General features: G+C 37.1%; 1 protein-coding gene across 1 annotated transcript in view; it reads right to left on the minus strand.

Moving 5' to 3' along the window:
- LOC124606095 (protein spartin) overlaps positions 1-12,923 on the minus strand; it is a 97,041-nt gene that overhangs the window by 44,208 nt on the left and 39,910 nt on the right. The window contains exons 3-6 of the mRNA XM_047138060.1: positions 11,312-11,628; positions 9,659-9,793; positions 8,573-8,761; positions 3,102-3,299 (exon numbers count right to left, since the gene is read on the minus strand). Coding sequence (XP_046994016.1) covers positions 3,102-3,299; positions 8,573-8,761; positions 9,659-9,793; positions 11,312-11,628 — 839 coding nt within the window. The remainder of the gene's footprint in view (positions 1-3,101; positions 3,300-8,572; positions 8,762-9,658; positions 9,794-11,311; positions 11,629-12,923) is intronic.

Raw genomic sequence — 12,923 nt, forward strand, 5'->3', positions numbered from 1 at the left:
ACAGAAAAGTTAAGGACATTTCTGCTCTATGGTGGTCATATAGTAGGTCCTGAACATTAGAGATTAGCATTTTTCATGTTTAACATTGATCTGTTGCTTGCATTCCACTTAAGGAATCATTACATACAAATAAGTTCAGGTTTGGGAGGTTTACAATATCAGAGAGCTCAAAATACAGATGTCAGTTTGCTGTAATGTACTGCACTTTTTCGCTGGAGTGTGTTGCTCAAAACCTGCACAAACACAGGCATAAATGATTTGTTCACTGACATCAGAGTCATCTGCTCAAACGATTTTTTGAAGTGTATAATCATGATATACAGTTAAATATTTGTCTGTAAGTGGTGGGATCGGTAGTCCCTTTGGTGTTACAGTGCTTCCCATCCATGTTACTGGCCTAGGGGCATACCACAGAGGAGTCCGAGATGTGGTTCTTTGCACACAAGCAAGTGGTGGATGCTGTAGTTTGCTACATATCTCAGCTGACCTATCAGTACAAAGGAGGTTCACAGGCAGAGAAATGCTTCCATTTTGGAACAGAATGAGCTAACAATGGTGTTCCAGTTGCTGGCTGATAGTGACTATGTATTTCATCAGGAACAGCTGGCTTTGTACTGTCAAGAGAGAGATGCCCACGTCTACAAGGCGGCTATAATAAAGCTAGTGCTACTGAACCAGAAGCAACACACCTATACTCCTAAGTAACATAAAATTAATGTTTTATAAAATCTACATAAAACCAAGAGTGGTGTACAGACTTAACTCTGTAAAAATGCTTCACATGAGATTTCATTGCTAAAACATAGTACCTGTGGTTCTGGTCTCAACCTCATGTCCTTGATATAGAATCCTGAAGTTTCCATCCTGCCATATGGAATGGTGGAGAGGTGCAATATACACAGAACACTTCTACAAATAATGCCAACAAGACCATGAACCACACAGTGGTTGTGATATTGTTGATTGTAATTGCAAAGAGTGTGGCACTCAGCACAGGTCCCTGTGGGACTCTGTTCTCCTGGATACATTGGGTGCTGTGTGTCCTGCCAACTCATATCCAAAACAGTCTGAGTAATAAAAATTTCCATATTAAAATGAGCAGGCAACTCCAAAAACTCAACTTATCCAATGTAGACAAATTGTGATAATCCCATGTTGTATCGTACACTTTTCATAAATCAAAGAACACAGCAATCTGGTGTCAGCATGTGCAATGGCATTTTTGGGTGCAAACTCCAGCCTCAGAAAGCAGTCAGTGGTAGACCCAGATTCACAGTAGCCATATAGGAATTAAGAAAGTAGTCTACATATACATCTATACTCCACACATTGGCTTGGGGTACTCTTGGTACTGCTACCTGATTCTACTTCCTCATTCCATTCCTGAATGCCACATGTGAAAATGACGGTTGGTTAATCTCCATTTGAGCTCCAATTGCTTAGATTTCCTCATTGTGATCATTACATGAGACGTGTGTGGGAGGAAGTAACATGTCACCCGACTCTTCCCGGAACACACACTCTCAGAATTTAAGTAGTAAACCTCTCCATGATCTGCAATTCCTCACTTCTAGACTGCCACTGGAGTTTGTTGAGTATCTCTGTAACTATCTTGTGGCAGCTAAATGATCCTGTGACAAAACGGGCCACTCCTCATTGGATCTTATCTATCTCATCTATTAATCCAACCTGGTAAGGGTCCTAAGCTGACAAGCAATACTCAAGAATTGATATGAATCTCAGCTTGGCATCTGTCTTTTTATCTGTTTCATGTGGTCATTCCACTTTAAGTAGCTTTTGATTGTTACTCTCAGGTATTTTACAGTAGTTACTGTTTGCAGTCAATTGTCACTAATATTTATTGTACAGTAGTGGACTTGTTATAATATGTACACACAATGTTTGACACTGATGTGCATTCAGGGTCAGCTGCCAGTTTCTGCACCATTCATTAATCATCTGCAGTCTTGCTGCAATTCACTAAAGTCTTCTGTTGCTGCTGCTTTCTTATAGACAACACATCATACGCAAACAGCCTGAAGGAGCTTTCAATATTATCCATTGGATCACATATAGTCCTATCACACTTCCTTGGGGCATTCCTGACACAGTCTTTACATTGTCAATTTTGTTCCATGAAGAGAGATGTGTCGAGTTCTATGAGACACGTACATAAAGTGAGTTTCCCATTTGTTCCACAGCTAAGCAAACCATTTCGACCATTCATTCATTAACTTGAAGCATGAAAAGAAATTTGCAAGATTTTCTGATAGATCTGTCTCCAGGATCTGAATGTGCAACTTAATTGTAGGCTTCACACATGCTCTTTGTTATGGATTTTTGAGTTGCTGTTAAATTTTATCTATCAGTCTCCATGCAATGTTTTTTGTACTAAGGACATGCCGGTCTGTTTTTGCAGAATTTTCCAAATTTGTAATGTCTTTCAGCTTTGATCATGATTGTTTCATGTTTGACAGATTTCGACAAAAAGTTCTCAATTCCCCCAGTAAGTAAACATATATCCCTTGCCCTTTTTGCATCATTCACATAACATTTTAAAACAGTTGTTCAGGCACATGCAAGATACTGTTGTCATTGAATTACCAGAAAACTTCAGTTGGCTGCTATCTGAGTCCACTAGAAGACTGATAATATATCATTATAGTTGCAGATCATGTCCCAAATAATTGTATATAGTCATACCATCTTTGTGTTTCCATAAATCTTCTGGATGGTGGTGATGTATGTTCAGTTGCTACCGGAATTAACTGTCAACTGCAGCAATATTGGAATCTCCACTGCAAATTCTGTGTTTTACTCCACTGATTCATAACTTGTACAATAAGCATCACTACGAAGTGTCACTGTGTAACAGTTTCAGTTTTAGTTTCAATTAAATAAATCATTTCACATTACTGTCATTCATTAGTTTCTTACCTACTCAAACAAGGATAATATCGAAAAGCATTGCTATTTTTACATATCTGCAAACTAGAACAACTTTACATTATGATAGTCAATCCAGAAATTGATAATTTCTATCTCATACAGTTTCCCTTAAAAATAAATATCACATTTACTTTATTCTTCCAGGCACCTACCTACAAATCCTGTAAACTGCACAGCTTTTCCAGAAACATCTTTGGCAAATTGGACACCCCTTGTCATGCTAGGACTAACTGGTCGTGGCTGTGCTACAGGCTGAATATGTGATACCAGAGCAGGTGTCCCACGCTGTGTTATCAAGTTTGCTGCCTTACTTGCTCCCCACACTAATCCATTTGACACATACTTGGCACCTAAAAATGTGATAGCAAAAAAATTTTAAAATGCATTATGTTCTAAATAAAAACTGTTCTACACTGAGGATAAGGTACATTGTGAGCAGGTGCAAATATTTTAATTCTTCCTATAAAAATTTCATCAAAGTATACACAAAAAGTTAGATACTTGTGTTGATGTGATAGTTATATAAAATAGCTATGATCATGATAAGTTATAAAACATTATGTCAACAGTTTGTAAATGAAAGTTAAGAAAATCATTCTGCATTGTAGTTCTACTCTTCCTGATATATCTCGACATACAAAATTTTTTGTCCATCACATATGCATAAAAAATAGTTTCAATTTGTATATAAAATAAGATTTTATATCCACATGGCTTATAATGTTATCTACATTTATTTACTTACATATTTATTTATACCCTCAAATTATATGGAGCAGCCAAGCTGAAGCTACACAATTGTAAAACTTGTCTTACATATGCAAGAAGTAAAATATTTACCAAAGAAATTAAATATGAAAGCATGAGATCAACCATCAAATTATCAACAGAAGATTTGCACCATTATATCTACATCTTCATCTAATTTATACTCTGCAAACCACTGTGCAGTGCATGGCAGCAGGTACATCCCACTGTACCAGTTGTTACGCCTTTTTGCTATTCCATTGCTTAAACACCCTTCTGCATGCTACAGTTAGTCTATTCTTGACTTTGTGATCACTATGGGAGTGATGCACAGGGAGTTGTACAATGTTCCTAAGTTCATCATTTAAAGTTGATTCTAGAAACTTTCTAAGTAAACTGCACTTGAAACACCTGTATACCTACGAACGTGTAGGCTTAGATTCAAGAGGAACAAGGAATCAAAGAATTAGCTCACAATAGAGGTTGTCTGTTCAGAAGTGTACACCTTTGCACATCGGAATATGTTGTTGGGTAACATTCAACAGCCTTTAACTCCACATTGTTCACTGTAACAGGTTTGGAACCTTCTTGGCATGTTGGCTACTATTTGGTTGAGATACGGCTGCTCAAGCCTGTCCCACTCTTTGGTGGTAACCCTTATTAGGTCATCCTATGTGTGAAAGACTTCCTGCAAATTTCATTGGTCCCAAGCATGCTCAGTCAGAATAACGTCAGCTGTACCACAGGTTGATTGCTGCCTCCTGTAGGACGATGTCACAAAATCGGTGTTATTTGCTTCCTTTATGAAATTTACAGTGGATATGGATCTGTACACAGCAAAGACTATAGACAGGAGCAGGAATGGTGGAAAAGACTGAAATAGCTTGCCACAAGGAAAGTTTTCTGGATAGATTTGAAAATCTGACTTTCAACCTCATTTTTCAGTTCTTTTGGAAGCTCATGGAAACTGTCATCAGCAGAGTATAATCCGTCCATCATAAGAATAAACCTGATGTAAACAAACACAAATGCAATGATTGGTCAGAAGCCATTGCACGCCGCACTGGATTCGTTATGCTCTTGGAAGTAGGTCCTACTTACGTATTAGATATCTTATTATCGAGTTATGCTCAATGAAACTTTAAGATATTCAAATGAATTAATAGCCATCACACTTTTTCTTAATCACGCTTTAGCTATGTAGTTTTTATTTAAAAAAATCATGTACAGTCACAGCCTCTGCAGCATTGTGCTCTGATTGTCGCACTGCTAATGTGCAGTAAGAAAATGGCTGAGGTTGCGCTCTGTTCCGTAGTGAAACACACACATGGAACACAGTTAAAAAGTGCCAAGAAATAAGGTGTTATTAAAGTTTTTCATAAATTTACGGAGATAATCGGCTTTGAAGCTTTCTCGAGTGTTGTAAATAACACAGTTGGTAACTGAATGAGCATTGAACGTGTAGTTCAATCAGTAGTGGAATGGAATGTAATCAAAAAATGATTATTCGTGCGGTGATTCAAATCTTCCCGATACCGTTTTTTTCATTCAATTTGAAATACCTACAACTCATGATTATAAAACTCATCATCATGTTTTATGAATAATGGATGTCTTCTTGTTTCTAATTACATATTGGACACGAATTTCCTGTTTCCACTTCAAATACAAATTCTTAATTACAGATTTTTAATGAAAGACTGTTCATAAAAGTTGTTAAAATTAAGAAAACATAACAACTTAATTTTTTAATGCGAAAATGAAAAACCAAATCCTCTTTATTTGGACTATGTCCACTGTTTTATACCACAGAGGTAGATAAGCATCATAGAAACATGAAACACAATCATTTTCACAGCATCAAGCACAACATATAAATGCTGCATTTTTACGTTTTCTACTGTACTATTACAATATGAACCCAACAGAACTGAACTGGAGCTGAGCTGCGGGATTTGGCCCGAGAAGTAACAAGACTGTTAAGTTGCCAGACGTACTGTAACTAACGCATGTATTTTTTCACACGTCACTGCCAAACACTGGTAGGATATAGAACGGTTCTCGTCATAAAAGAAGAAGAGAAAATGCTGCACCTGGTTGGCTTCGTGGATTCTGTTGTTGATAGGCTCATTATCATTTCATTTCACACGTCACTGCTGAAAGCTGGCGGGATACAGAATGGCTCGTCATAAAAGAAGAAGAGAAAATACTGCGCCTGGTTGGCTTTGTAGATTCTGTTGTTGACAGGCTCATTATCAACATGGCAGGTGACACTTCCAGAACTGTAATGTATTTCTCGGATTCTAATTAGGAAGGAGCTAAGAGAGTACCAGACAACTAACTGTAATTAATACCTTCAGTAGCTTCAATATTTAACTATATGGTGAAATCCTTCAATACTCTCTTACGTTACACATGGCTTATACAGAAGAAATTAACCTGTGGTTGAGTCAGGAATTTTCATCATTCTTGTTTTTAATTACAATAGTGCATTAGCTAAAACCAATAATGTGTTGTGGTTTTCGTCTAGTCATCTAAGGAACATATTGTGGGAGATTTGCAGTGTGTTATTTCATTCTGCTTAAAAATTAAATGACAATCAAAACTGTATTGCTCATCTCTTTTTACTTGTGAACTGCGGCTGGCCACGTCACTGCAGGCTAAGGCTAGCTGTACCAGTTGACCAACCAGTGTTGTCCAAGGACTGACTAAGAATGTGAAAAGCATAGCACGGATTACTCAATTTCTTTAGTAGCTTTTCTCTGTGAATATTCCTCTGTAAGTTATTGTCTTACCACACACCAAGAAATTTGATCTCATTGACTAGCTCTGTTGTTTCATTGTCAGTTAGTATGGGTTCCATTTACATATAGTGATTTTTAGAGGCACTGAAAAACATATGGGCAGTTTTGCTTTTTTTTTTTTAAATTGTAGTCTGTTTTTGTGTACCCAGAAAATTAGTCCATTGATACAATCTATTGTTACATCCTTAACAATCTGTAGAGACAGATTATGAAAAAGTAGATTTGTGTCATCTGGAAACAACACAGGCAGATTTTGAGGCAGGTCATGGAAAAATAGCAAGAAAATTAAGGCCCTAGAGCTGAACCTTGAGGGGTACCACAACTGATCATAGTTTCATTGGACAGAACTCTGATGCCATCTTTCTTTGAGAATTCAACCACCTGCCTCCTGTTACTGAGGTATGACTGAAACCACATAGTGCAATTGCCTCTGATGCCAAGAAATTGTAGTTTTTCAAGAAGCAGAGAGTGACTGACTAAGTCAAAGGCTTTAGCCAGAACTATGAAAGGACCAGAGACAGAACGTTTACCGTTTAAAGCACTTAGAACTGGATCAGTAAAAGAAAATAAAGCTTCACTTATGGACCTGTTCTTGAGAACCTCAATGTGAGCAGTAACTGGGCTGCAGACTGATTGGTGGACTCAGACTTAGTGGATATCTGTTGGACTCCCTTGCTGGCCCGCAATAGTGATGCCCATCCATTTCAGATTCAAGTCGTGTAACCAAAGCCATCACACCCTGGAGCTGAGAGCAAAATGTCACCAATTCAGCTTGCATCTGCGCACAGCAATCACAGTCATACTAAAGACTACGGAAAACTACACCACACAGACAAACAAGGGTTATCAGCACACACTACAGAACTCTACAGTAGCCACAGAGGGAAATGCAAGAACTGCGCCCAATAAATTAGATTAATATGCAGAGATTCAAAAACTGAACTATCAAAGTACTCAGGTGAGACTAAATAATTCGCTCCTTATTAGGAATAAACTACCACCATAAATTAGGGAAAACAGAAACACATTTAGGAATAAAGAAAAAAAATCTTAACAATGCATTCTTTTTATTCTGTTGATGAATATCTACAATTGAATTTGTCCTAAAAGTTCTTGTACTCTTAGTGGCTCTGAGCACTATGGGACTTAACTTCTGAGGTCATCAGCCTCTTGTACTCTTAGTCTACAATGTGGCTGCACTATAGTATGTACAAGTTTATAGTATATAATTTATCTGAATTGTGCTGTTATGCTTTTGTGTTTTATTTTTAATTTTTAGTATTGTTCATGTGCAGCTGACTAAGTTTCTTAACTGTGATCTAGTCTGATGATCTGCACTGTGCTAACTTAGCTGTGTATGATCTCACATAAGCAAATTTGTGCAGCAATGTTGCATCATTTATGGCTAAAAATTTGTATCACATATGGCAAAGTGAAGTTTTGTTCTAAAAATTTTAAGTTTGTCCAACATCCAGGTGTATCTTGTACAAGTGAGATCTGATGGTCTAAATAAATAACCAAGTATATTATTATTATTACGTTTGTCACTTTTGGGTGTCAGTTTGTTTCTAATAATTTCACAATGTTCTATGATATTTGTTACACTGTTATATTTTGATGTAAATTATTTTTTTATCCTAGTAGACTTGCTCAGGCAGACCAGTGAAGCTTTTCCATCACCTCTGAAGTACAGTGTCAGATTTTCTGGTCCCTCGTGGTTATTCAATTTAAGCGTCATCTTCCCTATAGTTAGTTTTAAAGGCTGTATTGTTTCACAAAATATGGTGTAAAACTGGAGATGATAATACACCTAAATAATTACAAAAATTACGTAAGTTCTTACAGGGGAAAATGACTACCATATTCTTCAAATGATTTCACTTGTTTTACACAATCTTTTCATACTTTCATTTTTGTACATATATACCTCTAGTATCTATTATTAACATGAACCGAAAATAATAACTGTGCTAAATCACCACAAGTTGACATTAACATAGTGCATACGATTTAACAATGATGATGATAAACTATTAATGCAGTCTATAAGTACTGAATACATGCGTGCTCACCTGAGATGAGAGCACCTGAGATTCTCTGACTATAGCTATATGGTGCAGGTGGCAGAGCTGGCACTGCTCTCGCCATGCGAGGCAGTGCCTGGGGTGCCTCCTGGCGCATGACACCTTGTAGGATGTCATCCAAGAGCTCAAGCAATGAATCATCTGCATTCTCAGGTAGGATCAGTCCAACAGCTGCACCTGTTTGGTGAACAATGTTGTTGCGTATAATTTGCCAAAACTGCTACTGTATGGCAGCAGTTATTTTACACTGATTTAAACACAGCATGTAAACACAATAAAACTGCAAGTGAACAAAGGAAAATAGAAGAGCTATAAATTTAAAAAATGTACGTTGAAGTTGAAATCATTTTGGTCCAACACTGTAACAACTCATCAATTTCTTATGAATAAGTTAACTAGCCATTTATTTCTTCTAATAATAGTGATAACTGAAAAGACTATCAATTTCCCTATTTGTTTTTTCTATACCAGTCAAAATTTTCTGACATTTCATTCGTCCTACTGAGTATCGTATGATGCAGTCCATGATATGACTGCAGCCAACCTCTCACCAAAAGGAGCAATTTTTGAGCTGAAGTGATGCACATAACTAATATAGTGAGTACTACAGAGCACTGTGTGTATCTCTGTCACCTTTTTTAAATCTGGCTTTAAGTAATTGGAAAAATAATTGCCACTGAGGAGCACATGCAAGCAGATCTATGGTTCTCCATTATGAGTCCTTGAATTCATAAATTTCTGGGAATACGGTATACCCCCTGATCCATATTATCTTTGGCTGCTTGTGTGTTTCTATAGAAGCTTATGATTTGCTGCAAGCTGGCATCTACTTAACACTACACAATTAAGCAGAATACTTATGCTCAGTCCAAACTTGAGTAATTAAAACCCAATACTGTAGAATTGTATCCGTGGCCAATAGTAATCTTTCACATAAATTATATACTCTGAAATTAGTATTCTTTCCTTCCAATGTGCATCCTTTAAATCATCCTAACTTTCATCTGCACACTATAAAGAGCATTCACTGTTCTATTGATTTTATTTTACACAAATACACATTATAACACTTACCAGGAACATCAGAATGCAAGTCAGGTAGTATCAAAGCCCCGTATTGTGTATGAAAGCATGGCGAAACACCAGGTATTAATGGATAAATCCATGTGCCGAGCTGCAAGTAATAACTTGGCACCTCTCCTTCTGCATCTGCAACATAATTTTCCTTTGACTTCAGTTTTAAATCCAGTACATATAGGAATATTATTGAAAAGCAAATACATTACTCAATATAGAGCTGAAACAGTCATTATACCATTAGCCCGTTTCTGCAGAAATATACAATCTGCCAGATTCCATTAGTGGCTAAGCTTGCATTTGGGTACGATAAGTTACTCAGTCTTATCACTGCTGGAGAAATGTTTCCAATGTAATGGTAGTTAAAGTTCACAAAACAGAAAGAAATTATTGGATGTCCTATCTGGAAAATAGGGCAAATGATGTACAATTTCACAACCTGCAACCTGCGTAAAAGACAGTTTCACAAGCAATAGGGAAAAGGGGGGAGGGGGAGGGGGGTGAGAGGAGCAATTCCTTATAATGGAGAATTCAGAGCTCACAAGTGAATTTTCTTTTGACAGAATTCAAATCCCTTTTGATAAACTTTTTCATCTACTCCATTTCATCTGACAGCACTGCTCTGACAGCAAACCTTCATAAAGGCCTATTATGTTTTATAAAGTTTTGCTGTTTAGACACCATTCTTAGACAAAGCAGCAAAATCTCAGAAAATATTAACCATCAGCTCTCTGGACAGGGAACTCTCATCCCCTTTTACTTCTGTATTACTACAGTGAACACAATAGTCATCTACTGCCACAAAATCATTGAAAATGTTGTTTTTAACATTCCGCATAATTTCCAGACTGTCAGAAATAATGTGTCCATGGGACCACTATTTCTGTTGTCTATGATACTGATCACCAATTCTGAACTAATGCCAACCAAAGACAATTTTCTGAATAATGATGTGTACAATGGACAATACCAAAGTACTCTTTCTGGTTAACTGTTCTCACAGGGGCAATCATTATAGCACATCTTCCACTGTAGATTGGTGCACCGAAATTATTTTTACTTATTCATACCTGTATATTGGTATATCGTTGTCTTACACCATCACCACTGTTTCACAATATCACTTGCAAATTTAAATACAAAATTTTGTAAACCAAAATAACACAGCAAAAAGTCTTACTGTATCCAACATTCATGTACTCCCTTTCCTCAACACTTCTTTTCAGTTTATGAACCACTTGCTTAACTGGGAAGTTTTTGCTAATGATATAGCACAAATTTATTCATTAGCACTCAACAACCAGATGTGAGTTCGCAATGCAATAACTGAGGAAGCATTTTCTAGTATATCTTCAAGTCTTAATTGAAGGAATACAAGTACAACACCACAAGCTTACTGGATGATAGCAGTTTCTTATTATTTTTGTTGTTGTAAAGGATTTTGGTTGAACATGGAATGAAAGTAAGAAAGTAGAGTTTGTTGGGGTTCTCTTACACTGACGGAATCAAACAATTCACTCCAATGTCCGACATTTTGCTTCCAATTCAAAAGTATCTGACAACGTCAAGGTACATGAAAGCAGAAGCTCTGCTGCCTAGGAATAAATGAGTAACACAAATTCTGCAAAAGTAACTCCATCATAAGCATACCTTTCACATGTACAATCTGTAGTGATGCAGGGTCTGATGGAGATGTGACAGAACCATCAGGTGAGATAAAGTAAATTCTAACTCCATCCACTGTGAACAGTAGCTCCCCATGCATCTCATCACACAGCTTACTGCTATCAGGCTTTAACCTCTGCAGGGCTTTTCCCAAATCCTCATATGTCTGAATCTGAGATGGCTCTGGAACGGGTGAACTGGGTGCCGACATTGCCTCTTCATACGAAGGTGGTGCCTGCTGAGATGATGCACTCCCTGCTGCACTGACCTGTGCATCACTAATCCGGTGCAAGACTTCTTTCCTTGATTAACAGAACAAAATTTGTCAAATCAAGAGTCTGCTTAAGTTGTGAAGATTCTATTTTACAAGCAACATGTGGAAAAAGCACTGTAAAATTGCTATTTGGTGCAAAAGTTAAATAAGAAAGCATATGTCCTCTGACCATACACACATTGATTCAAAGAAGCAATAAAACCAGAAAAAGGGAAAGTCAAGGTCATAAATATTCTCCTTATTGAGGCAAGCACGGAACCTGACAGTAAAAATACAGAAATGTGAACCATCACGAAGAGAGAAGTTGGTGTTAAACTATCTGTAGTATTCCTGACATGACTGGTCAGAAGAGCTGTTGCAAGCCTCATCAGTGTCGAATCAGTGTAAGTGACAGCAAGTACTGTGCAGTATTTCACAGGATTTTCTATTTCGTATCTGGTATCCACTGTACGGTATTATTTAGTTTTATTCCTGAACCACCTTGATTGCTGTATATGATTTCCAATGCATATGGCAGTTATAAGTAGTATACATGTATGCAAATGGGTCATCTCTTAACAATGGCACTTTATGTACAATTTGTGACAAAGGATGATTGCTTGAAAAATGCATACATAAAAACACATTAACTAATAAATACAGTGAAAGTGAAAATATGTCTTAAGGAATATACATTGGAACCAAACATGGAAAAAAATGTAGAAAAGGTAAGGTCTCTAGTGGCCCCATCTCCCATCATTTTTCCTCTCTCAACACTGATGTTATTAGAATCCATACAACTCTCTTGTTGGGAAAGTGAGCTTAAATCTCATAAACCTTTACTTTCTATACATTAACAGTAGTAGTGATGAGGCGCAATACTTCACAATTGAACATTCACCACTAAAATGAAAGTATTTAAAACAACATTTCAGAAATGTGGTTGACTGACCACTGGTATAAGGAACTGTGAAGAGTCAGCATGTACAAAGGGCATTCAGAAAGTTTTCGCAAAGTCCTCTCTGATTTTTTTTTTATTTTTTGCAGGAGGAGAATGAAATTTTTTGTGAACATACTTGGAACATTTAGCTATATGTTGGTATTATAAAAGTATTTTATTTAATTTACAAGTGAGCCATAATGAACCATGAAGTAGATGTCTGGTTGCAACAACGGCCGGTGATGGAGTTCCTCTTGAAGACCAGCGATGACTCTGTCACATCGATACACAGGAAGTTGCTCCCTGTTTATGGGGAGGACTCAGCGGATCACAGCAGTATCCAGTGGTGGTTGCAGAGGTTTAAAGAAGGTGATTTCTCTCTACTGGACAATCCACGATGCAGT

Source organism: Schistocerca americana, chromosome 3, assembly GCF_021461395.2.
Source record: "Schistocerca americana isolate TAMUIC-IGC-003095 chromosome 3, iqSchAmer2.1, whole genome shotgun sequence".
NCBI classification, from domain to species: Eukaryota; Metazoa; Arthropoda; class Insecta; order Orthoptera; family Acrididae; genus Schistocerca; species Schistocerca americana.